General features: G+C 52.3%; 12 protein-coding genes across 12 annotated transcripts; 7 read left to right on the top strand and 5 right to left on the bottom strand.

Moving 5' to 3' along the window:
• Positions 1-481: 481 nt before the first annotated feature.
• On the top strand, positions 482-3,795 carry J4E79_008480 (uncharacterized protein; the record flags this gene model as incomplete). The annotated part of the gene is made up of 7 exons (XM_049357337.1): positions 482-561; positions 620-870; positions 924-1,847; positions 1,899-2,051; positions 2,097-2,370; positions 2,421-2,488; positions 2,537-3,795. 7 exons carry the CDS (start codon positions 482-484, stop codon positions 3,793-3,795), a joined length of 3,009 nt encoding a protein of 1,002 aa, XP_049208235.1.
• A 732-nt stretch (positions 3,796-4,527) lies between these two features.
• On the top strand, positions 4,528-5,360 carry J4E79_008479 (uncharacterized protein; the record flags this gene model as incomplete). Its single annotated transcript, XM_049357336.1, has 2 exons — positions 4,528-4,586; positions 4,661-5,360. The coding sequence occupies 2 exons, from the start codon at positions 4,528-4,530 to the stop codon at positions 5,358-5,360; spliced, it is 759 nt and encodes a 252-aa protein (XP_049208234.1).
• A 268-nt stretch (positions 5,361-5,628) lies between these two features.
• CWC2 (Pre-mRNA-splicing factor) lies at positions 5,629-6,858 on the top strand (the record flags this gene model as incomplete). Its single annotated transcript, XM_049357335.1, has 1 exon — positions 5,629-6,858. One exon carries the CDS (start codon positions 5,629-5,631, stop codon positions 6,856-6,858), a length of 1,230 nt encoding a protein of 409 aa, XP_049208233.1.
• Positions 6,859-7,184: 326 nt separating this feature from the next.
• Positions 7,185-8,372, bottom strand: J4E79_008477 (uncharacterized protein; the record flags this gene model as incomplete). The annotated part of the gene is made up of 1 exon (XM_049357334.1): positions 7,185-8,372. The coding sequence occupies one exon, from the start codon at positions 8,370-8,372 to the stop codon at positions 7,185-7,187; it is 1,188 nt and encodes a 395-aa protein (XP_049208232.1).
• Positions 8,373-8,775: 403 nt separating this feature from the next.
• J4E79_008476 (uncharacterized protein) lies at positions 8,776-9,765 on the top strand (the record flags this gene model as incomplete). The annotated part of the gene is made up of 1 exon (XM_049357333.1): positions 8,776-9,765. One exon carries the CDS (start codon positions 8,776-8,778, stop codon positions 9,763-9,765), a length of 990 nt encoding a protein of 329 aa, XP_049208231.1.
• A 533-nt stretch (positions 9,766-10,298) lies between these two features.
• Positions 10,299-10,877, top strand: J4E79_008475 (uncharacterized protein; the record flags this gene model as incomplete). Its single annotated transcript, XM_049357332.1, has 1 exon — positions 10,299-10,877. One exon carries the CDS (start codon positions 10,299-10,301, stop codon positions 10,875-10,877), a length of 579 nt encoding a protein of 192 aa, XP_049208230.1.
• A 130-nt stretch (positions 10,878-11,007) lies between these two features.
• J4E79_008474 (uncharacterized protein) lies at positions 11,008-12,093 on the bottom strand (the record flags this gene model as incomplete). Its single annotated transcript, XM_049357331.1, has 1 exon — positions 11,008-12,093. One exon carries the CDS (start codon positions 12,091-12,093, stop codon positions 11,008-11,010), a length of 1,086 nt encoding a protein of 361 aa, XP_049208229.1.
• An 807-nt stretch (positions 12,094-12,900) lies between these two features.
• On the top strand, positions 12,901-16,662 carry J4E79_008473 (uncharacterized protein; the record flags this gene model as incomplete). Its single annotated transcript, XM_049357330.1, has 1 exon — positions 12,901-16,662. One exon carries the CDS (start codon positions 12,901-12,903, stop codon positions 16,660-16,662), a length of 3,762 nt encoding a protein of 1,253 aa, XP_049208228.1.
• A 424-nt stretch (positions 16,663-17,086) lies between these two features.
• On the top strand, positions 17,087-18,362 carry J4E79_008472 (uncharacterized protein; the record flags this gene model as incomplete). The annotated part of the gene is made up of 5 exons (XM_049357329.1): positions 17,087-17,319; positions 17,371-17,403; positions 17,456-17,832; positions 17,897-18,279; positions 18,327-18,362. The coding sequence occupies 5 exons, from the start codon at positions 17,087-17,089 to the stop codon at positions 18,360-18,362; spliced, it is 1,062 nt and encodes a 353-aa protein (XP_049208227.1).
• Positions 18,363-18,977: 615 nt separating this feature from the next.
• On the bottom strand, positions 18,978-22,557 carry J4E79_008471 (uncharacterized protein; the record flags this gene model as incomplete). Its single annotated transcript, XM_049357328.1, has 4 exons — positions 18,978-21,511; positions 21,642-21,775; positions 21,822-22,180; positions 22,228-22,557. The coding sequence occupies 4 exons, from the start codon at positions 22,555-22,557 to the stop codon at positions 18,978-18,980; spliced, it is 3,357 nt and encodes a 1,118-aa protein (XP_049208226.1).
• Positions 22,558-23,692: 1,135 nt separating this feature from the next.
• J4E79_008470 (uncharacterized protein) lies at positions 23,693-25,153 on the bottom strand (the record flags this gene model as incomplete). Its single annotated transcript, XM_049357327.1, has 3 exons — positions 23,693-24,115; positions 24,162-24,620; positions 24,671-25,153. 3 exons carry the CDS (start codon positions 25,151-25,153, stop codon positions 23,693-23,695), a joined length of 1,365 nt encoding a protein of 454 aa, XP_049208225.1.
• Positions 25,154-26,177: 1,024 nt separating this feature from the next.
• J4E79_008469 (uncharacterized protein) lies at positions 26,178-26,450 on the bottom strand (the record flags this gene model as incomplete). Its single annotated transcript, XM_049357326.1, has 2 exons — positions 26,178-26,225; positions 26,250-26,450. The coding sequence occupies 2 exons, from the start codon at positions 26,448-26,450 to the stop codon at positions 26,178-26,180; spliced, it is 249 nt and encodes an 82-aa protein (XP_049208224.1).
• Between the last annotated feature and the right edge of the window lie 696 nt (positions 26,451-27,146).

The raw sequence follows: 27,146 nt of genomic DNA, 5'->3' as shown, positions 1-27,146 counted from the left end.
TGCCTTGTCGGGCACATGATGCCGCGTTCAGCTGCCCAAAGACGCAGGCGTGGCTAAATGTGGCGTCGAGATGTCGTAGGGCATAGTTCGCAACACTAAACTGGCGTCTGGATGTCAAAAATCTATTACGGGGCAAGTGACGTGCCTTGAAATCCGAGTCGAGCTAGGCTAGATGACCCAATCGGCGATGATGACCAGCTAATCACCCGGCGTGTGCAGCCAGCGCTGCAGAGATCAAAAACCAGTATGATCTGCCGGCCTAGACCGCGTAGACTCTCGTACTCATATGTCCTGTTCCTCGCCCCCAGCCCTGGATGCCCGTGAGAATTTCGCCGTCCCGGGTCTCAGGTCGCCTCTTGACAGGCACGCGCTCGTGGGGTGTGGTATGACGTCACGCGGATCTTCCTTCTCTCAGCACGCTTCTTCCTACCACCTGCTTTCGCTTTGAGACACGCCGAGCGCGTTCGCCTGCATCTGCGCCATGGAGAACCTTGACAAGTTGTCTGCGACGGGCCTGCCAGTGTTTGATCTGAATGCGGAAAACCTGTGGCGCAAGGACTGGTGAGAAGACGACCAAGATGCATGCGCTCCTGCTGGGCCCGTACTGACAGCCGCCCAGGACTAAAACAACCATCGGCTCGCGCGAGTCGTGGCCTGTTGCATTAACATGTCTCGTCCACACGTGCGTGCTGCCCATGCCCCACTGCAGCGCCATCTTCTGGGGCCAGGACCTGATAGTTATACACAACCTCGCCTGGGAGAAGGCACGGGGTGGTCTCGATGGCCAGGCCACCCTCGCGCGCGAAAGCTACGGCCATGAGGCGCTCGGCACGCTACGAACGGTGCTGAGAGGGCGAACGGTCAAGGTGGGTAAGCATCAGCTACGACTATGTTTCCCGCATCTAGCCAACTGACCCTTCTAGCCGCCAGATATTTCCTCAAGGACTTCGCCGATGACCATGAAACGCAGCTTCTCCTCAGTACTATCTTAGACGAGAGCGGCACACGACAGGGCGTATTGGCCCAGCTGCTCGAGAACCGGCCTGTAGACCGCTACATGCCCATCGAGGGTATCGATGAATTTTCGCGCCAAAATCCAGGGAGACGAGTCAAGGACAATGAGTCTCAACAGAAAGGCAAGCACAACAGCAAAACCGAGCAGGCAGATTCCATGCAGACCAACATGTTCCAGCGCTTCGCCGAGCTGCTGCCCAACGGCCTGGCCATTCTCGACAAGGACGCCGAAGCCATCTTCGTAAACGACGGCTTCTTCAAGCTGACCACGAACAAGGGCAACAACGAGTTTCGATCGTGGCCGGAGAGCATTCACCCCGACGACTACGAAGACGTCATGGCTGCATATCGCAAGGCATTCGAAAGCCGCACAGAGCTGCAGATAGAGTTTAGATGCGATGTTGCTGAGCCTGAGGAAATGAAGTCCAAGGGAGAGCAGTGGAGACTTTTCTTGCTCAAGCCTCTGAGCGAGGAGGCTGATGCCGGTTTTATTAGCGCCGTTATCGACATCACCGATATCAAACATGCCCAATTAACCCAAGAGAAAGCTGCCAATGATGCCAAAGAGCGCAAGGAGCAACAGGAGAGGTTTATTGACATGGTTTCCCATGAGATTCGAAATCCTCTTTCTGCCGTCCTGCATTTAGCTGAAGAAGTGAGAGAGATTACCAAAGAAATTGGGGCGCAACACGAAGACATCCACGACCAGGTGGCCGATATCTTGGACGCTGCCGACACTATACTGCTTTGCGTCTCACATCAGAACACTCTTGTAGACGACATTCTATCTTTTTCCAAGCTCGACTCTATGATGTTGTCCTTAGTACCCCGACGTGAGTTTCCCCACAATCATAACGTATGACCATTTCACTAAAAGACTATAGCAACAAGACCTAAATGGGAGTTCTCCCAAGCACTCCGAGTGTTCCATTCCGAGTTCAAAGCCAAGAACATCAAGTTCCACTATGCTATGGACGTCTCGTACGAGGAACAGAAAGTGGACCATGTTGTCGCCGATCTGAACCGCATGAAGCAAGGTAAATCACTTGTGCTATTTTACCAAGCCACGCTGACGTCTCTAGTACTGGTCAACCTGATAACCAACGCCATCAAGTTTACTTCCAAGAAGAATGGCGACAGAAACATCACTGTATCTATGGGTGCATCCACCAAGCGACCTACGTCTTACCCCCCAAACGTCATCTATTTCAGTGAAGAGAAAGAGGCTTTCCACCTTGATTCCACAATGACATCGGAATGGGGCGCCGGGGCTGCCATGTACTTGATGGTAGCAGTCAAAGATACTGGTATAGGCATTAGCAAAGATGGCCAGGCCAAACTGTTCGAACGATTCAGGTACGTTGTCTCTCAAACACATCAAGATTACTAAGCTCACCATATGACAGACAAGCGACACCCAAGACACAGGAGAGATATGGCGGCTCAGGTCTTGGTCTGTTCATATCACGCAAATGTGAGTTAATGCCCCTGCTTCATACGCCTTTAGCTAATTTATGCCCAGTGTGCACACTGCACGGTGGAGACATTGGCGTGAGTTCGAAAGAAGGAGAAGGTTCAACATTCGGGTTCTTCTTCAAAGTACGTCGCGCGGTCGGCGAGAATGGTGAGGGGCGGCCGACGCAATCTCGAAGCAACTCGGAAACCTCAAACTCTTCCTCTCGGCCAGGAGAATCCGGATCGCGGCCGTCTCGTCCACCCATCAGTCGTGCAAACTCGAATCTCTCAAGCATCAAAGAAAGGAAGAATGAGCGTCCTGAAGCGAAGACGCTCGCAAGTCATGGCGGTGTGGATACTGAGGATGTCGATCCTTCACTCAAGCATCCACCAGTGGAGAACCATCCAGAGTCGCATCCGGACTCGAACGAGGATTCGCGCTACAAAGAGACGGAGAAGGCCACCGAGGATATCAGAACACAGAAGCCACATATGGAAAGGAAACTACCCGACCTAAGGAGAGGTGAGACGTCACGCCAGGAGGACGATGCGAAGGAGATTACGAGATCCCAGAGCGACCAGCGCAACGAAGACACACATACCCTTCTTCTCGTGGAAGACAACCTCATTAACCAGAAAGTGCTGCGACGGCAGCTCCAATCCCGTGGTTTCCAAGTGTTTACTGCGAACAATGGACAGGAAGCCATCGACGCAGTCGCCGAGCGCGGACAAATGGCGGACAACGGCCCCAATGATCGCAATTACTTCGACTGCATACTGATGGACCAGGAAATGCCAATCAAAGATGGCAATGCGGCGACGCAAGAGATCAGACAACTGCAGGATGAGGGCAAGGCTGGGTATAGCCACATTCTCGGTGTCTCTGCAAACGTACGGGAAGCGCAGACTAACAGCATGCGCGATGCCGGTATGGACGACGTCATCTCCAAGCCCTTCAAGGTCGACGATCTGGTCAAGAAAGTTCGTGGGTTGGTACTCAACGGCGGTGGTGGTTCAAAACATGACAACCGGCCGAATGGTAGCTCAGATACTGGGCAGGAAGACAAGAGCAAGAATCAAAGAAAGAAGAGTGCGAATCAGGAAGATGAGGGCGCCAGCCAGCAAGAGAAGGGTGGCCTTCATCCACAAGCCGCCGAACGACGAGATAAGGACGGGCATTCGAATAACGAAAGAGAGAACTTGGATCGAGGTGGCGAAAGGTCAAGATCGCGCTCCAATAGAACCGAAGGATCTCCGAAGAACGAGCCAAAGTCGCACGCCCACGTAACCGAGGGATCCGCAACGAACCAGCAACAGTCAAAATGAGTACTATAGCGTCCCGGCGGGCCTAGGGTACGTGTATACTCGCATTTGGATTGCACAGTGTTGTTCTCTGTGGCACTTGAGGTTCAGGATTGCATTGCACGGTGTTTTGGATTCGACGATCTGGACTGAAAGTTGGAATGACTGGATGAGAAATGAATATACGAGGTTGAATCACATTTATAGAAGGGACTGAGCGTTCCAGGGGATGGCGGATGGGGAGGATAAAGGGATGTGGTGGAGGCTTTTGCTGTAGCTGCCTCGCCTCTTGTCCGATTGCTTCAAGTTTATGCTAAGGGCTACGAGGGCTGATTCTCGTGCATTTATAAAGGACTGAGCGTTCTAGTTTTCTACTGTAGTATCTTCCGAATTTGAGTTGCTACACTATTGTCGGGGGAGATGCACTGCTAGTCATGCCCAGTATGAGAGTCTTCTCCGCCTATGGAGCAAAGTTCACTCGCGAGAAGAACCTTCAGATTCGAGCACGAAACCCAGGGGAGGCCTGGAAGTCGTGCATGAGGTGGAGTCTCCGATAATGCAAGAACCCGTAGGTACGCGAGTCATGCCTATGACATCCCACTTCCAGATGTTACCCCACCCTTTAACCAAACAAACATCACGACCGAACTCATCATCATGCATGCTAGACTTGCTTACATGCGCAGCTGCGGTCTACTACCTACTCTCCGTCCGCCTTGAAATCCTAACTAACATTTTACACCTCTCCTACCTAAGATGACGAAAGAATTCCAAGACAAGGTCGTCCTGATCACAGGCGCAGCAAGCGGTATCGGGTACGTCTCCGTCTCCCATCCTACCACCTCGCCCCATCCACCCCAGTAAGCCCATCATACTAATCCTCCCCCAGCCGCGCCACAGCCCTCAAACTCTCCTCCCTCGGCGCCTCCCTCGCCCTCTGCGACCTCAACTTCCCCGCCCTCAGCGCCGTAGCCTCCGAATGTAAAACTCCCACCCACCTCCGCAAAGTCGACGTAGGCTCCTCATCCCAAGTCCAAGAATTCGTCGACAGCACGATAAAAGGGCTAGGCCGCCTCGACTACGTCTTCAACTGCGCCGGCGTCAACCCCACGAGCCTGAAGCTCGAAGACACCGACGAGGAATACTGGGATAAACTCGTAAACACGAATCTCAAAGGCGTGTTTCTCGTTACAAAAGCCTGTCTCCCGCATTTGGAACGCGGTTCTGCGATTGTTAATGTAAGCAGTGTATCTGGGATTCGTGGGTCAGCGCTTCAGTCTGTGTACTGCACCACGAAGTTTGGGCTTATTGGCATGACGAAGTCGCATGCGCTGGAGTTTGGGCCGAGGGGCATTAGGGTGAATTGCGTTGCGCCGGGGTATATTGATACGCCGTCGAATGCGGGGATTGTGAAGGGTGGGGAGGCGGTGGAGAGGATGAGGAAGGGGAATGCGCTGGAGAGGTTGGGTGAGCCGGAGGAGGTGGCGGATGTTGTGGCGTTTTTGTTTGGAGAGGGCGCGAGGTATGTTAATGGGGCGGTTTTGGAGATTGATGGGGGGATTAAGATGAGTAGTACTACGAGTAAGTGAGGGTGTGGAATGATAAGAGGGATCTGTATGAAATGACCAAATGATGGGTCACTTGCTTGCGAACGAAAGAACATTAATTATCTGGCCATTGTTGAAGCTCAGCATATAGTTCCGTCCGTCAAAGTCCGATGTCGTGGTCACCCAATGGGAACCTGAGGCAGAGGAGCTGTTGGGTCACGTGCGAGATTGCCAGCTGCGCTAGCGCCTGTGGCATGTCGAAAGTTCCGTCGCGACATCGTACTCTCACCACGACACCAACACCACAGCCATGACCGAAGTACAGCAACCCACACAAACGTCGCTCGCGACCGATACATCTCTCGAAACTGCTACATCGACAGAGCTCGTCCCGACGACCGAACAGACAATCATCACCACCAATGCCGAGGGCAAAAAAGTCAAGAAGATCATCCGTCGCAAGCGGAGACCGGCGCGCCCACAAGTCGATCCTGCTACGATAAAGCCTCAAGAAGTCGCGCAGACGGGAAATATCTACAACGTCTGGTACAATAAGTGGTCTGGCGGCGACAGGGAGGACAAGTACCTCTCCAAGACCGCGGCGCAGGGACGCTGCAACATCGCCAAGGACAGCGGATACACCAAAGCCGACAAAACACCTGGATCCTACTTCTGCCTCTTCTTTGCGCGTGGCATCTGCCCAAAGGGTGTGGACTGCGAGTACCTCCATCGCCTGCCGACCGTCACCGACCTCTTCCCGAGCAACGTCGATTGCTTTGGGCGCGACAAGCATGCCGACTACCGAGACGACATGGGTGGTGTAGGAACCTTTCAAAGACAGAACCGAACGCTATACATCGGGCGCATACACCCGACAGACGACATCGAGGAGATCGTATCGCGACACATGCAAGAATGGGGCGAAATTGAGCGAACGCGTGTCCTAACAGCGCGCGGCGTAGCCTTCGTCACCTACGTCAACGAAGCCAACTCGCAATTCGCCAAAGAAGCAATGGCCCACCAATCCTTCGACAACAACGAAATCCTAAACGTCCGCTGGGCAACCGTTGACCCCAACCCACAAGCCGCAAAGCGCGAAGCCCGCCGCATCGAAGAACAAGCCGCCGAGGCAATTCGAAAATCGCTCCCCGCAGCCTACGTCGCCGAACTCGAAGGCAGAGACCCCGACAGCAAGAAGCGCAGAAAGGTGGAAGGCAGCTTTGGGCTACAGGGCTACGAAGCACCAGATGACGTGTGGTACGCGAAGGAGAAGAGCGAGTGGGAAGCCGCCAAGCAGCTCGAGTCTGGCGGTATGGGCGAGCGCATGATGATTGAGGGTGGAGAGTCAGCATATCAAGATGACGGCGCCGCCGCACAACAGTACCAGCAAGATGAAAGCTCAGCTGCGCAGCAGCAGGCTAATGGCATTCTTTCGGGCTCAACACTAGCGGCGCTCAAGGGCTTCAAGGCTACGCCGTCGAATAAGCGGCCTGCGCCTGTTGCGGGGCCGTTGGTGGATTACGGGAGTGACAGCGATTAAGTTTGGGTCTCGATTGGAGAGCAGACTGGAGATACTCACTGCGTGGGCAGGAAAGAGAAAGGAAGCGAAGGATTGTATGTATAGTTTGCATGATGGAGAAAAGGAATAAGCATCTCATGGCGTACGCATAGGTTAATTGATACCCGTTCTTTTACGAATTGTCACATCTTGCTCTGCTGATCGATCCACCTCATACGAGGACAAATCGGAACAGGTCTGCAGCCCACATCAAGATGAAAGTATGCGAAGTAGATGATCTGACGTCAACCTATGCTCTATGTTGTTCAGCTTTTTTCTTGAATAACGTGGATCGGTGAAGTTGACGTTTACGACGGCGGCTGTACCCTCAGTTTCTTCGGCACTTGCGGCTTCTTTGTTGGCGAGGGATCGCGTTTCGCTACTACATTGGCATAAGTAGGTTTCACTCCGACCGCTTTCTTCGCCTGTTCAATCTTCTCCAAAGCATCCGCCTTCGGTATAATCTTCGCCTTCTCCGTCACGAGAACCTTCCTCGCAGCCTGCACTTTACGCACAGCATCCGCCTTCTCCTTGACCGTCCTCTTAACCTCCTCCTGCCTCCTCACTTTCTCCGCCTTCTTCTTCAAATCCTCCGTCTGCTTCCTCAACCTCTCCGCCTGCCGCTTGACTTCATACGCCCTCTTTGCCCTCGCCAGAATATCATCCGTCCTAGCATACTCCTTGCCAGACACTGGCTTCCCATTCCCCTTCTCCCTCACCCACGCACTCACCATGTCAAACCCAAACCAATCCTGCTCTACATTCACCATGTACCCACTCTTTCCCGCTTTATCCAGCGCCCACCCATCCGTACCGCATTTATACTTCAGCGACGCGCCTTGCTTCTGCATGGAGTCGAAATCCCCGACTACAAAACTCTGCGTCCGCGTGTCAACGAAGATGTTCGGCGGCTTGATGTCGCAGTGCACATACCCCAGTGAATGGATATGCTGGATCCCTTTCCGTATACCTTGTATACACTTTTCTGCATCAAACACCCTCGACCCGACGATTAGATCCCATAACGTGGTATCGTAGCGCCGGAATAGCAGCGCTGTGATACCTTGGTCCATGCCGTAGTTCACGCCTATGTACCGGCAGATATTCGGATGCGGGTTCTTGCGTAGCACTTCACAGTTTGCTATCTCCCGCGTCATGATGTCTTTGATCCAGTATGGGTGCCCGAAGAGTTCGCGGTGGTAGCGCAGGTAGTCCATTTGTTTGGCGTAGAGATGGCCTTTTGTTGCGTACTTGGCGGAGGTCATGGCGCCTTTTTTGTAGGTGGGTCGCGCGTTTGAGAGGTTGATTTTGCGTGGGGGGACGTCCCAGGTATATGGGTTGGGATCGGTCGGGCTGTTGTCATCTGGGATGGCGGTTTCGGCGTACCATAGTCCTGGGTACTTTTTTGAGCGAAAGAGAGCGCGTTGGGTTGTGCCCGAGACGCGTGATTTTTGGAGGATTAGGTCGTTGCTGCGGGCAGCGGCCTGAGGCGCCATCGTGGGGAAACCTGAAATATCCTTGGAATGGAAGATGTTTGGTAGAATGGTGGAGGGAAAGGTGTCTGACCTGTTTGTCTATGTAGTGAAGGGATGCGCTGTGAAGTCTTTGAGACCACGATGGCATGTTCCAGTTGGCACTATGATGCACTGATTCACTCTGTGAGGAGTCGACGCTGTTGCACATCGCAGTCGCTCCAACACAGTTTCCAGTATGCCCCTCTTGCTCACATGATAAGACTATATCTTTGCAGTGAAAGACTGAGCTGTACCTCGTATTTCGACTCTATTCTTCAACAATACAAGGGCCCATCGACTTTGCTGCAAGATATCTGTTGATGTTCGCATTCAACCAAAAATCCCTCGATGAACTATCCGGATCAAATACCCTGGCCAGATCATCATGTTCAAGTACATTACCGGATTCACAGGCGTCAGCAGAGATGACCTACCGAAGCCGTCGATGCAGATCGTAGACTATCGCGTTGTATCCCAGGATTCTTTGTCCGAAACCTGGGTGCTAGCACACAAAGACGGAAAACTATACCATGCAATCAAGAAAGGCATCCTATCCGAGCGGGACATTGAACGTGCCGACCCTTCAACTTGGATAGATCGTGAGAACACTTTGCCCCCTGAGCAAATTGACCCAGCGAATTTCTACCCGCAGTACAAACCTGAGTACACACGCATTTGGGAAGTCCAAGGCTGCGAGACGAAGGAGCATTACAAGAAGCATCATGCCATTCTGCAAGCGGGCCACCGGCGCATTCGCGACACCCGTTATCCAGACTTTGTGGCTAAGACGACTGCACGCGAGATTGAGATGTGCGAGAAACTTCGCGTAAACCCTCATAAGCACATCTGCAGATATCACGGTGTACAAACAAGTCGTGTGCTTCGGTTTGAGTACCGCGGAGCTCCTATCGAAGCGCCCATGGAAGGAGAGCGCGTCCTAAAGCTGGTCTTCGACAAATACGATTGTGACCTCTGGGAAGCAGTTCAGCGTGGTTACGCTGTACATGTGCGAGACTGTCTAGAGGCTATTGCATCTGCGATACGGCACCTACACTGTCTGGGTATCGTCCATGGGGATATTAAACCCCAGAACATTTTTCTAAGGTACCCCGAAGCTCAGTATGATGCGACTCCAACACGCTACGTCGTGGGCGATTTCGACAGTGCGCAACCCACTGGTAGTGTAATCGATGGGAAGCACGGTACTCCGTACTGGTCGCGGGAGAAGAAGGTCTGGGTTGATACAGTGGAGGAAGATGATGATTGGTTTTCTTTGGAGAGAATGAGGAGGTGGCTGGTTGAGGCTACGAAGGGTAGGTTGGAAGATTATGAGGGGATGGATTGGGGAGAAAGTGGAGACGTAGGTATTGTTTGACGGACGCTGAATGGAAACGCTGGTTTCGTGGAGATGTTACCCATGAATGTGTGTGCACCTCCTTTACCTTACTGTAAGGGGGGTCAGGAATTGAATCCTACTAATTTGCCAAGGGGATAAAGGATTATCCAAGGTGACCGCGTAGAGACGTAATGGACATGTAATCAGCGTCTCATACCTGGACCAGAATGAGACATGTCCGCGTAACGGTTAGAATGTTCCAAACAGCCAGATGGCATGATATCCAAGCGTCGTGACAGACTGTAAGCGGAGCGCGTAGTGCAGGAAGGAATGAATACGCGACGCGCGCAGTCCAGCCTTGTTTCGAGGTGGAGCTAGACAGCGGCACGACCCGACTAACGGCGTGGTTGCCCCATCCGCGGTGTCCGCGGTGTTTCTGTTTCGACTTCCGCCAGTCGCGCCATTGACGCGTCATCCCCTATTTGCTCGATCTCAGTCTGCCTATACATAATACACAAGCGCTATATGTGAAGATCCCCTACCTATAGCCAACCGCCCACCACCCGCCCGCCATGTCCCACTCGAACACGCAAGCAACCAACAAGATGCTCAGCACGCTCCCAGCACCAACGCGCGACCTGACGGAACTGGCCAAAGAGGAAAAGAGCTTCACCTTCAACCATTTTACCTGCGAACATGCTTGGGTCATTGGCAATATCCTCCGAAACGCGCTGAGAACCGCCGAATGCCCCGCGCTTATCCACATCTCGTCTGCGAATCAGACGCTGTTCCACTCGCCCAGCCTGCCTGGCATAATGCCCGATCACGAGAAGTGGACGGAGAGGAAGCGCAATACCGTGTTGAGATGGGGCCATTCGACTTGGTTCATGAGCTGTCAGTTTGAGGGCGATTACAAGAGGTTCGCGGAGCACAATGCTATGAGCGGGGATGAATGGTCGAAATATACCATTGAAGGGGGCGGTTACCCCGTCTTCGTCAAGGGCGTAGAAGGCGTCGTTGGCGCTATCGTTCTGGTCGGTGTTGGCGTGGACAGCGAGCAGGCGCACGGTGTCGTGGTCAAGGCCGTGGAGGAGTACAAAGACCTCCGAGAAGGGTTCCGCAGCCCAATGAGGAGCATGACGGTCAAATGACTAGATGGCCTGGGTAAAGGAGATGGACTCGGAATCACACTTGGCATCGATGAGCGGATGGGAAGGAGCAGAGAGAAGAAGAAGACCTGAGTGCACGATGTGAAGTCTGTTGCATGGCTTGGACTGAGGACTAAAGTACAGAAGAGGCATGACTGCCAGCCGGACGAAACCCAAATCGCCCTCCCACCGCATCGAAAGCTATCGAGTAGCCAAACAACAAGTTCCGCCCAGTGTTCACATAAGGGGGATGTTCTGGCGGTTGCGGGAACACATACGTTGGCTCGATGGACGCATTGTGGCCAACGACGAAGGAGTATGAAGTTGCTGGTCGGTCCAGCGACGGAAACCCAATCTTGATATTGGTCCCAGGCTTCACACGCTTCAGCTTGCTTGCTTGGCCATTTGGGTTGGGATTGGGGATCCAGACAGTCGGTATCGAGACGCCCTGCTCAGCCCTGATATACATCTGCGATATGCCCGTATCGACTAGCAGAGTGCCACAGTTCCGCCCTTGGCCATCGATGCTGAAGCACATCTTCGCCATGGCCCAATCTCGCGCATCCTTGTCATGAGTGAGGCCTGGCTCTAGACCAGAGAATGCGAAGCCCTTTGTGTTCTTCGGCGTCAGTCCTATCTGGATACCTTCGGCCGAAATGATGTATCCAGATTGCAAGTTGCCCTGCCGTATCGGCTCCCCGTCGACTGCGTTGATATTCAAGAAGGGGTTGATGTCCGGTGTCGCATATGGCATACCATCTTTTGGACCGTTTCTCCCAAAGCCTACGCCCATGTAGGTAATTTGCGAAGTGTCCCTCTCTTCGGCCTGCTCCCCATGTGGACCCAATGGACATTCGAACCGGTCTTTACGGGGATCATACCAAGGGCATCTCCAACTCTTGTCGACTATCAGAACAGGCACGTCTGCAGTCGCGTATGAACCATCCTCGCCGCCAAAGTGCAGCGGAAGTTTGACTAGTCGCCCTACGTAGAGGATCTTGCTGCTTGTAAAGTAGTGGTGTGCCGGCGTACCCTCAGTAGATGGTATGTTCGGCAGTATTGGGGCGCCTATCAAAGTGCCTGTAGACCCAGTATCCACGGGCATCTTGATGTCAACCCCTTCGACGCCACACATGACTTGTGGAACATGTTTGGGGTTCAGATTGTACATAAATGGAATAAAGATCGAGTCCGTATGTCGTGTTGATTTGGTGTCCATGGGACGTAACGTAGCTAGTTGGTTGTACATAGCGAAGAAGGCGAAGCTAGCGACCAAAATCAATAAGCGCGAGAAGAGTGTTGAACACTTCCGCTTTGGGTGTGTGAATGTTGAAGATGTTGCAGTTGGCTCGTGAATTCCAGGTGGCGATCGCGTTCTATAGACCTCGGTCTTCATGGCTGTAAATAGATGCAGAGACCGCCTGCACCATCCGCTGGCAAACGCCCGACGCACGCTAAGTTCGCGCGTCAATGTCGCGTCCAAGGAGTCAACAGCGTGACATTTGATGGGAAATGTGTACAAAGCGGTGTCGAGTCATTCAAAAAGCACAGTAATAGCGCGCCGACGTCAACGCCGCCCGGGCGCGCTGTGAGTTGGCGTACCTCTGTCCCCGCAATACCCGGATCCCCAGGCACGTACTCCAACCCAGCAATCCTGGACTTCGGCTCTTCTTCCATCACCATCGTTCAGTCAAATGTCAACTTTTCTGTACGTTCACGAATATATGGATCACAAATCGCGAGATGCCGATCATCACGTGTGCTCATGCACGTCGCAGCCGGGGATGTTCTTAGCTCGAATTAGGCCTGTGGCTGAGTGTGACCATCCACCGCCCTGAAGGCAGTACGACCGCGGACTGAAGGAGAGGAGCACTCTACTTGAGAATGGCTTTCGACGACCTACCCGATCCCCTCTATCGACCTTGATACGCCCTCCATCCCATCTCCGATCAAACGAATATCCGCCCTCGTACTCCAACTACCGCCTGCGGACGAAGAGTCGTCGCAGCCAGAGCATGTAGCCAACATGGGTCGCTCACCATCACGATCCAGCGATGGAGCTGATTCAGCACAAAATGCGCGCGTCGAACCGCGTCTCCTGAAGGCCATCGAGGACAGTAAACACGACGATGCGATCGCGATTATCGAGCATGCGAAAGCGAAGTCGCAACCCGTCGACCACCTCCTGCGCATAGGCTTGATGCGCGCAGCCGAACGCGGAAATATCTACATGACCGAATACCTGCTCAAGAGCGGCGCGAAGCCCGACGGCGCACCGGGTGGCCGAGTCTCGCCTTTGTTCAAAGCGATTGAGAAAGAGCGTGTCGACATTGTACGAATGCTGTTGAAGTTCGGCGGCAACGTCGATGCGCAAGACAAGCAGGGACGGACTGCGCTGATGACGGCTGCATGGAAGAACTACTACCACATCATGCAAGAACTGCTCAGGTATGGTGCCGACGTCAACAAGAAGGACAACACTGGGCGGAACATATTACACAACTTGGCGGCAGACAAGCACTGCAACTGGGGACGCGATGTCATCGCGGAGCTGTTGAAGCAGAATATCGCGATCGACGGACCAGAGGGCCAGGATGACCAGAAGCGCAGCCCGTTGCATTGGGCTGCTAGTACCGGCAAGAAGGAGCTATGCGAGATGCTCTTGCGTCGAACGAGATTGCCGAGAGCGAATGTGAACGCGGTGGAAGTCAGGCAGAAGACGGCACTACACCTGGCAGTCGCACACGGGCGAGACGACATCATTGAGCTTTTACTAGTCAACGGGGCAGACGTAGGCGCGCAGAGCGACGGAAGCTGGACGCCCCTTCACAATGCTTGCGACCAAGGCAGTGTAAAGGTGCTGAAGATACTCATGGCTGCCGGAGCGGACGTCAACGCGCGAACACTCAATGGGACCACACCTTTACACGTCGCAGCGCAAGCTGGTCACTTTGACGTAGTCAAGTGTCTCTTGGAAAGGGCAGACATCAAACGAGCGCCAAAGGATACATTTGGTATCACGCCGTTCTTGCGCGCTGCGCAGAGCAAGAAACCGGCGCGCAAAGACATCATCAATGCCCTGGCACCCCACAACCAGGTCGAAGCGCTCAGCGAAGACGCCCTTGGCGCCACCAACGGGTTTCATGCTACGATCGTTGACTTTGGCAACTTCCACAACGAGAACAAGGTGTCAAGAAGGACTGTCTTTGAGCTGCTATATGGCCGCGATCCTATCAACCCAAGAAAGCCAGCTGTTGCGATTCTACCCAAGGAGTCAAAGGCGACAACCTTCCGATGGATACATCTCCCTGCCAATAACATGGCCTGGGTTGAGGCGCTGCTCACGAAGGCCTTCATCGAAGAGGGTGCCAGTGATGTGGAGGGCTTCAAGGCGCTCGAACGATCCTTTAGTCATCAGCATCGAGGTCAGCAGATTCATTCGCATTTCATGCGACCGCTGTGTCAAAGCACACCACGTGCACCAAAACAGCACGATGACTCCGACCTTTCCGACGGCGCTGATTTCATCCCCCAGATCCTGGTGAATAGCGGTATGGGCTTAGGTATCGATGCGGTAGCTGGTTCACAAGAACCGCCAACGTCGCAATTTCCTCGCACGCCTGTTCGGACCAGTACCGTGGATACAGACTATACGGATGGGACTGCAGGAACGGGCTCCGGACCTACGACTGTTAAGGAAGGAAAGGGTAAGGCGAAGGATAAATCGAAGAAGCAACCGAAGTGGAGTGGATCGAGACAAGCAGGCAAGCGATCAGGTGGGACGGACACACCAACCCGAGGTCCAGAACACCAGGCGAAACGAACACATACTAGCTCCTCTCTTAACAACAGTGGCTATCTCAGGTCACCCGGCAGTCCGGGGAGAAAAGACCCAACATCCGTAGCGAAGGGCAACATCTTTTCCTTCATGCCATACCTACATTTCGAGACCGATCGGCGGCGGCAAGAAATGCAAGCTGCGATCTCGAGGACGCAGAAGATGAAAGAGCGAGAGAAGAACGAGGGTGGCACTTCTAAGCCACAGTATTACCGTGCATCAACCTATGACGAGATGCTGTTCAGGGCTCACTTGACATCCTCACAAGTATCGCTGCACGTGCGACGCACGCTCGACCAGTTCTTCTATCACAATATCGACACGCAATCCCGAGATCGAGACCAAGTTGTCTATCGATACCAATGCAAGTCGAACGAGCCGCAACATGTTGACCCGAAGATCTTCATGGTCGATCAGCTGTGGATGTGGACGCTGGGCAAAGACTTGATCGTGACAGCCTTCCCTCAAAGGTGGCAGCAGCCTCGCAACGACCCGCTCAACGTCCTCGATGGAGTCATTGAAGACATCAATAGCAAGACAAGAGACCCCGTGCGTAGCGTGTACGATCTCGCCATGATCATCACCGGTCGGTGTAGTGGCGTGTTCGACAGACATCGCGTTGGCGACGAAGACTATCAGTTTCTCGATATGTTCGAATCAAGCATCGGTGATGCCACTGAGATGGAAACCATGCTTTTCAAAGAGTTCAACACAGCGTCCGCCCAGGCCTCGGCTTGGCTACAACATCACCGTCGACCCAATCGCTTTTCGCGACATTTGGAGGCTGAGGGAAGGCAAAGAGAGCACCTGAATCGCCGGCACACATCGCATCATTCACACTCTCACTCTCACGCGTTGACTGACCCTCCAGTGCCGGAAGAGGCATTTGACTACGGTGACAGCGATCGAACGGCCGCCCATGCCCCGCTCTTTGTCGATAAACTACTAGACATCGGCGCTGAGACAGATCTGCTGGCTGAGACGAAAGACATTCGCGACGAACTCAACATGATCTCAAAGGTGCTAGAAGATCAGCGCAACGTACTGCCGGACATGGAGACGAGCATCATAGACATATATCGGGAGGAGCACAAGAGCCAACAGGATCTCAAGAAGCGATTCAAGGACATGACGAAGACCGTAGAAACACATATCAAGGATCTCGAACGCATGGACAGGCAAGCCAAGCGCATCTACGAATCCATCACCGACCTACTCGATCTAAAGCAGAAGCACGCCAACGCATTCGAGGCACGCTTCGCCCGCGACCAAGCTGCCGGTACTGCCAGACAAAGCCAGACCATCATGGTGTTTACCATTGTCACAATCATCTTCCTCCCTCTATCCTTCATCGCAGCCATGTTCACAATCAACATCCAAGAATTTCCGCATCGGCCCGGTAGCGACGAGCCTTCGCTTCCCCTGTCATTCGTCAGCAAGTACATGTTCGGCATCGGCTTCGCTATCTCCATCCCGTTCATCGCCATCGCGCTCTCATTCGACGCCATCGGAGACTTCTTCCGCGAAGTCAAGCGCCGCTTCCGCGAGCGCAAGGCTCAGAACCGCCAGAGCCGGCATGATTTCAACGACGCTTATAGCGGTATCGAGAAGACAGACTTCGAGTACCCCTTCGATACGCGCACTATCGAACAGGCTTTGAGTCGCGGGCGTAGTACGGCATACCGCCCCGACGGCAGGCGCAGCATCGAAAGCTATCTCGGCAGTGCGAGAGCGAATCACTGGGGTGATGGTGGCTCGTTGCTTCCGGTTGCTAGCCGCAGTACGGGAAGGAGTCCCGAGAAGGGTGCTGTGAAGATCACGAATGGCTTGAATGGCACGACTGCGATGGCCAACCGATTGAGTGTGGATAGGGCTGAGAGGCAGAGTCCGATTGAGAGGATTAGTACTGGGTTTAGGATGAGGGCAAGCGGGGATTTTGAACGCAAGTAGATGGGGCGGTGTTGGGAAGGTTGGGAAAATGCAGATACCCTAGCGCTGTTATGTACCGTCGCTGATGAATGACTAAAGACACGTTACGTTTTACGTTTTGTTCGCTGATGTGGTGTCTTTTGTTCAACGCGGTTCGGCTACCATGGTACTGTAATGTTACATTGACGACTGCCGAAACGCATATAGTACTCGTAGGAAAGAATCATCGAGAGATTGGGTAGGGTCGCAGGGTCCAGAAAGTCACGCTGTCAGTGGTCAGAACACAGTAAAAGTTTCTTTGGGGTAGGTGCGCCTGTCAGTCGAGTTTGCTCTGCACACCATGGCCCCTTCCAATTTTCTTCGCTCGGGATTATCTCCCGGCTCTTCCCATTGCAACTTTAACCCTCTCAGTATACCTTACATTAGACTGCTACGGTACCCCAGCATGTCTACAACCAGCCCGGCCACCGGCGATGTAGTCGCTACACTTCCTGATGGGAACTCATTCCAATCAGCCCAGCACGCGACCATTCCCCATCCCATCGGCTGCGAATGCAGTAACTCGCATAATGTGCTCGATACAAGCGCCCCAGCGCAGCTGGCTTCTGGCAAAGAGACGACTGGAACCCATATTGCTACCAACAATGTGCCTGGAGATAGCAAGAAGCGCCAGAACGAGTGAGTGTATGCTCCCAGGGTTGTTAGAACCCATCAGCTAATAAATCCCAGAGCAAATCAAGAAGAACAAGAAGCCGCCAACAAGTAGGTACTGTCATACCAACGCCGGCACCGCAAAGTCGCTGACCAAACATAGGCGACGGAATCTAAACGACTCGACATCAGAACTGTCTGACCAACGGACCGTAGCACGGACCCGACGCGATGGAAAGCTTGCGGAGGCGATCGAGAAAGGCCGGCTCACATGTCTTCAACTTTGCGCAGAGCTGCACACCAACCTACCTCGAGAACTGCGAGACATGGTGTATAGCGAGATCATCGGCCCTTACTACCGCGAGATCGTCACCGGACACAGGGACTGGAGAAAAGACGTCATTCAAAGCACAAAAATGGATTTCGTCAACCAAGGGATACGAGGCCTCAAGCCAACTGAACAGCGCGGTCTGAAATGGTGGCTCGACAGCTATATGGGCCGCGCCGTAGCCACCGAGATAATCGAGGCCTGGTACCGCGGTTAGTAATATCCATGTACGAACTGTATGTGAGACAAGTACTGACTTCGTAAACTCATCTTTAGGTCGAACCTTCTGGTTCAGTCACCGCCGGTTGAACCTGATCCCCGATTTCTTGGAACGCGACGTCTTCTCCAAAGGCCTCAAACCAGGTCTTATCGTCCAGCACATGCACGTTCACGTGGGCGAATACCAAACCAAGACTGGTTACTTCGATGAGCTAAGAGATACACTCGGCAAAATCAAGAACAAGGATGTCAACTTGCACATACGTCTTCACAACAGGACTAGCATGTCGGCTCGACGGCTGCAACTAGAGAGGCTGGGTCCTGTCGTTTACCAGCTAAGAAGGGAGGGGCTGAGTCGCATTACTGTACAGAGTGCGGGTGGTTGCAAGGACTTCACGTCGTTGTTTGACGTGGAAGAAGAGCTGTTCATGGTTTGCCTGGTATGTTGCTGAAAGATTCGGTTTTATGTCTTCTAATAATATAGTAGGAACTTTGGGCGTTAACGGCAAATCCCAACATCTGAACAATCGCTGGGCTCGTGTACATTGCGCGCTGTATGTACTCGGAGAGGGTATAAGGGTCTCTATTGGAGAATTATTAGGCAGGCAGAACTTTGAGTAGCCTTATAGAATGGAAGCTATGCATAATTTTGTAACTTGTACGACTACCTTATATAAGAGAAAAACTAAACATAATCTACAGACTATATAGATATAAGTGTATGCAAGGTAGGTATATTAATGTTAATGTAGACTCTAGGGTGTTTACCTTTTCCCTAGGTTAACGTGCAACTTCTAAGCTGTCTAGTCCTGTAATTACACAGCCTCGTACTAAGAATAAGCATAGATTTAATTTGTTTGCACCGTGCACTGCATGAATAAAATCAAATATTTCCACGCCAATCCCATGGGTATAGTGCTCCAACGGCGATGTGCCAAGATCCAAAAGGTAAAGAGAAAATTAAGAATATGTACAATGGAGAATATACAGACGCAAGTGGCGTCCATCGCTACTTGGCATGGGTATCGAAGCGCGTGCGACGCCGGTGAAAGGAATCGCGATACACAGGTATGACAATTAAGTGCAGCCGTCCTGTGCAGAATGAAGTGCATTCGATTGGCATGGAGGCTTTCTTTCATCAACCTTTTTTTGCCCAGTCGTTTGCATGCGACATGGAAACAGAGGAGCGATTCGATCCTCGCGACGGCGTGCGGAATAGAGTACTTGTTGGTGAAAGCGCACCCTCCTTCCCGCTGTTGAAGGCATTGAACAAGTCGACTAGCTTGTCGTAATCATACAACATGGGTCCTTCGACGGAGTCTTTTTCGTCGAGGGAGCCCTCTATGCTGCCCAAAAACATCTTAGTCACTTCATTTCGCCATGAGCAGTGGTCGATAATATCTCGCAGGTTGTTGTCCGCGCACAAGCGGTCATCCAGCGTTTGCAAACGCGCTTTTTCGGAAGCTCCTTCGCCGAATCGGATGAATTGAATGCTGAAGTGTCGCTTGCCAGTATTTCGTTGGTCTCGCCTGGCGATATTCAAAATGGTGTTGTTCAGAGCACCTGGGTTCGTCTTCGACCATACGCCGTCGGTCAGGACGAGAAGTGTTGTAGCTGGCTGACCGGTACGGCTCCATTCGTCGAAGATAGTATCGAGGACTTTTGCCATGTCTGTAGTGGCGTGATCGTTCGGCTTATACTCTGGCCAAGCTGCGCTCAACGCTTTCTTTAGTTTTGTTCGACCCAAGTCTGCCTTCAAACACTTCTCGTTATGTGTATAACCATCGACTGTGAACTTGACATCGAAGCCACTCTTGTCTAGACCAGCGGCGTTCTTAGCGAGCGTTTGCGCTACGAACGTCACGATGGGCCAGTGCTTAGCCATTGTCCATCCATTGTCGACAATGAAAATCTGGAATGCATTAGCCAAACCCAGAAATATCGGGAGTAAGCTTACGATTTCGCGCGGATCACTGAAGGTCTCCACAAGACTAGCAGCTCGAGCTCTGGTTTCGATGCCAAATCTGCCCTTGAATTTGGCGATACCTTTTGCAATCCCCCTGGAGACCTGGTGGTCTATATTCTTCCTTGTAACGCAAATATCATAGGGCAAGTCTAGAGCAGACAGTGGAAGTGGCCATGGGGAGTCATCGTGAGACTTAGAGAACCTCTGAGTGCGAAGAGCTTGCTCCTGGTGAGTATGTGTGATCGAGTCGGATGACGCTGATTGCTGCTGTGGCGACTGATCGTACCCGGGCTGCGATACTGTTATCAAGGGCCCGGAGTTTCCAGCAGCCTCGACTATATTGGCAGTATCGACGTTCAGTTCGTATCTATACTTGCCGTCAAAAGGAGAGTCTTTAGGACTCATATCAGCTACAACGGGGACCTTCTCTCTATGACTCTGGTTATCCACCGGATTGTGCATTGGGGGCACATTAGCGGCTTCGATGTCACGCTCAATGGCGATGTAAACGGGTGTTGGTGGGGGAGACTGTGTCGAGTACGTCTCTTTCTCAGCCGAGAGGTCGGGGGTTTGCACCGCATAATGTTTATCTGCAGGTGGAGACAGCAAGCTCGAGATACCACTTGATTGCTTGAGGCTAATGGGATACTTCGTGGATGACGAGCCTGCCTCTGGAATTCGCAAGTGAAGTCTTGTCGAGTTGGCACTGGTGGAAGGATCGACCTCGAATGAATTGCGATGTGATTGAATCGTGAAGGGATCGTCGCTGTGAGGCCCGCTGCCAGAACTGGTTTTGTTACGGCGATGTGACGATGATGGTGGCGTAGCAGGATGGTGGTTTTTCAGAAACGAACGTGCGCCATCCGGCGTGTGAGGGCCTGTCTCTGCTGGTCCTTGATCATGTGGTTGGACCCTCGGATTCCTGGGCTTACTCTGGCGACCACGATACTGTAGTCGCTCTGGAAGAGTCGCATCAGTGGGGCTTTCTGTAACATCACCATTATGTACAGCATCCACAAGTGGCGGCTCGTCGTCCGCATATTTGTTCTCACAGAATTCCAGCTTCTTCTCCAGTATTTGCTTGCGATGCGCTGTTTGACCAAGCGGTTTGTTTCTGATCATCTCTTCCTTGTTCATCTGCATTGAGGCCCGCGCCCGAGGGTTGATTTGTAAGAAGGACGGCTGTAAGAAGTTGGTCTTTGGTTCAGAGGTTCTCTGGACCTGAGCTTCTTTTTCGATGCTCGAGAGGGCCCTCATGACTAGAGGATCTGTATCTCTCGAGTGTATCCTGAGACCTTTGATCTTATATTCGGCCCAATCGCTCAACTCTTGCAGCTTCTCGCAGAGCTCTTCCAGAGTGTGTCGTGCCACAGGTTCTGCTCGTAGTAGCTTGTTTTCTATCAAAGCCAGAACCATCTCTGTCGTTGTATCTGAGGGCCGGAGGTGTCCGCGAAGATAATCGTGCCATTTTCCAACCTCTGGCAGAACATGATATCCATCGTGAAACCGGTCCAACTCCTGGCCGTTCTTGTTATTCGCTGGAGATAGTTGTCGAAGTCGATCGTATTGACGAAGACCTTGGAATCCCAGAACTATCCACGTCGCGGCGACCGATAATACGCAACCAAATGACCATGCGTCAATAGACTGCGAGACTCCAGACATTGTACCGTCCGGATGCTTCATGCGGGACACTTCAGGTGCACCTGTGCAGGGTCAGCAATGCTGGCAATCCGCTCGCTGCCATGCGCACCGACCATACGTATCGGTAAAACCTAAAGTATCGACGTATGAAGTCAGTCTATGTCTCACACGTAGTTCGTACAAAAGAATTACCTCTGATCAATTCTGTTGGCACAGAGTCCTCGTGACCATCTACCACAGGCGCAAAGCTGGAGAAGCCGAAGTCAGCCAGCTTCAATCGTCCGCGCACGCTGAGAATGTTGTCCGGCTTGATATCTGCGTGCCAGCTTATGCAGGTCAGCCATGGAATTTTACATATCTAGAGGTTCATACCCATGAAATCTCCTTGGTTGGCCTTTGCCTCGCAGGATCTCGAGATGATGAACGTGGCGAATGGCTTCAGCAACTTTGAAAAGCGACTTCCATGTCTGGAGTATCTCCTGGGCTTGTACGGGAGGAACGTTCGTCTCATCTGCCCATGCCTGGTACAGATCGTTTTCACCATATTCCAACAAGAGATTGTATGTCTTTCCCATACCCTTGCCCTCGCCATAGTCATGGGTGTATGAGCCCAGGTATTGTAGTATGGGAACTTCGTCGCTCGACTGCAGCAAACCCGAGAATGCTTCCTTTTCCAGCTCGAAGTCTCGCTTCTTGTTGCCGCAGTAGGATTTGAGCACCATCTGGTAGCACTAGAGGGGGTTAGCTTACGCTGCTAGTGAGTTTTCAGGAAGCTGACCTCTCCAAATTCTTCATCCGTATAGAGTGAGTCTTGTAAGGCAAGTGCGAGCGCGTTGTCCGAGACGAGATCCTTTTGCACCGCCACCCAGTATACTGACGCAGTGCCTCCCTTGCTGGGAAGCTTGATTTTCGAACAGAAAGGAAGGATAACTTTCGTTCCCTGTAAGTTCACAGCCATGTCCAAAGTCAAATTCAAGGGACAATATTCCCATTTGCCTTTGTGGAAGTCTTCGATGATCGCCTCTACTTCTCCATGATGTACCACACCGGCTAACTGTTCGCGAAGGTTCTGATCGTTCTCGCTACGCGCAAGATAGTCGTCGTACATGTTCGCTTCGCAGAAACGGTCGATAAGGTGATCGCGCCCTTGTTTGAGGAGCAGGCTGAGGATGCGCAGACAGGATTGACCAGGCGAGGAGATTTTTGTGGGCTTAACAGGCAAGCTCAGATGAGATGGAAGTGACGATTCATGTAAGAAACGCTCCAATTTTGTAAGGGCGCTTTCGGAGACTCGTTTCTTCCACCATGCTTGGAGGGCGTGAACGTGTACGATTTTGCGCTGGCAGCTACAAGACTTATCCAGATCGCATTCGTTCTGACACGCAACTCGACGTGTCCATTGTGACTCTAACAAATCTTCGAATTCCTCTCTGATGGGTAGAGAGGTAGGCTGTTGCGGGTATGCGCCTGACATTGTGACGTGGTTCCAACCAAGTATCAGGCTGCGAAGGCCTTGTGGGGGGAATGCATGACACGACACTGAAATGCCGCTAGGTGGTATCGCTTTCGTGCAGTATGACCTTCGGAGTAGGGTTCAGGTGGATTGCGCAAGGCATGCGCGCAGTGAGGCCTGGAAGGGATGAGACGCGACGCGACGAGACGAGACAAGAAGCAGTAAATGAGGGTGGCAGAGCCTCAGTAGCGCGAGCGGGGCTCATATTAACCATGGCAGATTGTTCTCAGCCTCGTGCAGCCGACTACAGGGCCAGGTTGAGGTTGCGCCAATAGGTGCATGGAGGACGATTGTGGCTGCAGCGAGCTGATGTTCAGGCAACAAGGCTGAATTTCTGCTCAGCGGCTCGCACATTATTGCATTGGCTGTACGTTTGATCATCTAGCAGTAAATAGCGAAGATCACATTGCGATATGCGATGGCTTGGAAGTTGCGCGATGGTAGATGCAAGATGCGAGATGGAGAATAAAAGATCTTGGTGTTGTATGAAAGTCAGTTGCAGCGGCGAACGCCAGTTCGCTAAGCCCCACCGACCCGCCTTCCGTGTGTACCTCGACGGACCCGCCGCAACCGAATGTCAGCTTATGACACTGCAATCTGACACATAATGCGCCAAACTATGATGGATGCCCCACGTTCATGATCCGTAGGCTTACGTTGAGGACTGCCACACAAGAAGATGTGGAAATATTTACTGGCGATCTTACCTCGAGCCTAGCCTCGGCGACCGTCATCCAGCTTTGGCTTCACTGCCTTCATATTGAGGAAGGACAGTACGATCCTTCCCGAACTTCTGTGCGTTTAAAGCAAAGCGAGAGATCGATGCAGTCAAGCGCTTCGCTGGTCCCTCAATGGTTACGCTTGGGGTATTAGAGCCATCGTTTGGTGGCATCTGTGCAGAAGAGTCTGCTTCTGGAGATGGAGGTGCCGTATACAACATTGCGCGCTTCAAGCGCTCGGTGACAGTCAGATCCCTTGCCGATATGCTGTAGAAGCGATATGTAGACCATGCACCAAAGAGCGTCAGAGCAGTCAGTGGTATCGTGACCTGAAGCCATCGCTCTAGGGCGAGGTTGGAGAACGAGCCATTCTCGTAATTCGCGGAGTTCTGATTCTGGTCCTGGAACTTGATAATGTCGGTGCTGAAGAATGTCTACTATGTTTTAGAGACCGGGTTTGAAAGACGATCATGGACTTACTGAGACAAATGTAGCCGGAAGGTAGATCAAGGTCAAGATTGTAATGATACGCATGACGACAGTCTCTCTTTCGAGATTCTTGTTGAGCTGTTCCGTTCGATCCGAGACTTGGGTTTGCAGATGCTGTAATACCAGCTGTTTCCTGTCGCTGATGATGTTTACCAGAAGCTTTGCTCTGGCTATTTGCATATCGAACTCGGCAGTGATCTCGTCGAGCTGCGAAAGGAAGTCGGATAACTGGTCTTCACACGATGTTTTCAACGTGTCAGGGAAATCCTTGTGCGCCATCAGGTTCGAGTAAAACCTGCGTAGAGTTGTTAAGATCTCAGCGTTCGCGTGAAGGACCATGACCGCTTCGTTAGTTTTATCTTGCCAATATTGCAGGTCTTGAATATCCCATGCTTCGTATTGTTGATATGCAAAGCCAGGGCCACGTGGTCCGTTGACTGCCATTCCGCTCTGTAGGATTTGACGTCAGCGTGAAGATGTGTACTGAAGGACGTACTGACCTCTTTCTCTACCACCCTTTCAAGCCAGACGATGTACCATCTCCAGTCCTCCGTTGACCACTGACAGTACAGCAGATGTGTCATAAGCGTTAACTCGAAACATGATGTTGTATCAGTGTACATGTTGTGACCTGGCCGGCCAGCTGACCTAGTGAGTTCTGCGTAGCGGTCGCGTAAGTCTTTGCCGCCCTTGGTAACAATCCACAGGGTGGTCCCATATTCTACGTCAAACCGATGGTAGATCGCAGCATCTCGGATTGACCATTCATCAAGTCTCATGTCCTCGTTGCTCTCCTTCTTGAGTTGCACACTTTTCAAGTTGTAGCAAAGCTGGTAGTGTTTACCACTTCGGCACAACTCGGGTGCTGAGTGTACATTGCGGGGGCCTTTTAGACGTACTTGCTCATGAAATCCACTGAAGCGAGGGTCTTTGGCGTCACTTTGCCCACCGAAAACCAGCATGAAGTCCAAGTATGCGGGCATGACTTGATGGTAGGAAAGAATGTGACAAAGGCTCTCTCGGGTTGTCTTCAACTGCGCTCGCGAGTGTTCACCATGAAAGTAGCTAGGATGTTAGCATATCAAACCCATCAGAAGCTCAAGAGAACGTACATGAATCGACATCTTGGGTCCCTCTTTCGAGCGACAACATGCTGTACGTTGGGGTCGTCTGGGTCTTGTACAACATCTACAGCAAGCCATTCCAAGACTTTCGAGTGTGAATGCAAGTATATCTTATCCCGTACTGCGTGAGTTAGTTGTATGTATTTTATAGCAGGATTTTGATGTTATCTACCATCTCTATCAGCCGTGCCGATATCAATCACTGGTATTTCGAAGAGCCTGCCAACCTGGCTGTCCAGAAGGCAGAAGTCAGTCCCAACCCCATCGAGACGCTTTCTGTAAGACACCAGCTTTGATTTGTTTGAGAGAAGATCAGTAGGGATGAGATTTTCTGGATAATTGCTGCTCTTGAGGTAGGATTTCTGCAGCTCGACAGGTATTTGGTACGTCATCTCGAAGGCTTGAACTAGCACACATTGAAAAGTTGTCGCTTAGTGCGAAGGAACGTAGTAGACAGAACATATTTATGGGATCCGCATGGATAGAACAATGCCACGAAAGGCTGACACTGGCTGATTTGGCAGCGGCTGTGTGGGTTTCAGGAGGTGCGAAGCGCTAGCGACCCGTGCACGTCAGCGGTCCCCGCCACTGCCCATGTGCGTCCTCACCGGGAACCTCAAAACGGAATATGGCATGAGAGTCTAGATTTAACCTCTGCCTCGAAAACTGTGTATTTCTAACAACTATAGTTCTCGTCGGCACCCATGAGGCTTAATTTTGCCCCTCTTCTGGTTCTGGAGAAACTGAAGGTCGTCTCGTGGCCTTTGGCGCATCTCTCCTGTTCCTCAGCTCCCTTCGGTCGCCCTAAAATTGCTCAGCCACTTCCAAAACGCACGGGAGGCAAAAGCAAGGAGAACTCACATCCGTCAACTTTTCGGGCACTTCAAAAACCCATTTGTCGTGGAACTGCGCAAACGATCAGGCTGAAATACTGTAAAATGAAGACGCGACGTACCCTCTTCCGCTTAAAGTCCCAGTCAGGCCATTTGCCTCTAAGATATTCTTCGATCTCCTCCCATGGAAAGTCGTCGTATGCTGTATACGTGTCTTGGATACGTTCGCCTCTGCTTGCCGATGGAAGGGTAGGTCTGCGCTGAGCTTTACGCGCCTGTTCCAATGCTGCATCGGCTGGTCGACGGCGGCCAAAGGGCGCCATCGAGGCAGATAATAGCTGTGATGAACTCGGGCGCAATGGGCACGCAATGCCCGCAGTGTAAGTCGTGCTTCTTGAAGTCCGACGGTAGGCTGACTATTGTCGTAATGGGTCTCCTGCGCTGCTGTTCCTGGATCAGGCGCAGAAGAGAAGGCTGAGGACACAACTATATACGTTTCCATATGAGCGGCCTCAGCCTCATGACCCCATCTTGAACCAATCTGGGGAGATACAGGTCGTCACATCGAGGTGGGCATCAAAGTATGTCCTGCATTACAGATGCGGGTTCTTCAAAAGTCGGCAAATCGTGGAGCTTTACGTGTCGATGTGACTGCAATGCTGCTAGGCAGCTACGCACCTGAGAGTTTGGGTCGAGTTGCCCAGCTTGCCTGCTTTTGCCTGCTTTGCCTGGTGTGTCGCACAGCTGTGCTATTGGCCAGGCGCTTCAGCCACACCATATGCATGTGCATCACGCTGCATGCGTGCTCTTCGCAGAGGATAGTTCGAGGTCTCGATGCTCGGGCAGAGCCGCATCGTGTGACGAGCAGCATGCTGCTCGAAAGCGTCTCTGTCTACGTTCCTAGACGGTGCGGCAATTCACACCTGTGAAATGCCATTTCTCGTTATAGCATACGCGCTGACGTGACAGGCGTGCAGCTGTGAAGACATCATGCGTAACAGCGAACGTGAAGCACTCAG

This window comes from Alternaria viburni (genome assembly GCF_023758015.1).
Source record: "Alternaria viburni strain BMP 2772 chromosome Unknown scaffold_20, whole genome shotgun sequence".
Classification (NCBI taxonomy): Eukaryota; Fungi; Ascomycota; class Dothideomycetes; order Pleosporales; family Pleosporaceae; genus Alternaria; species Alternaria viburni.
Note: the sequence above shows the minus strand (reverse complement) of the source record. Positions and strands in the feature narration are given on the sequence as shown.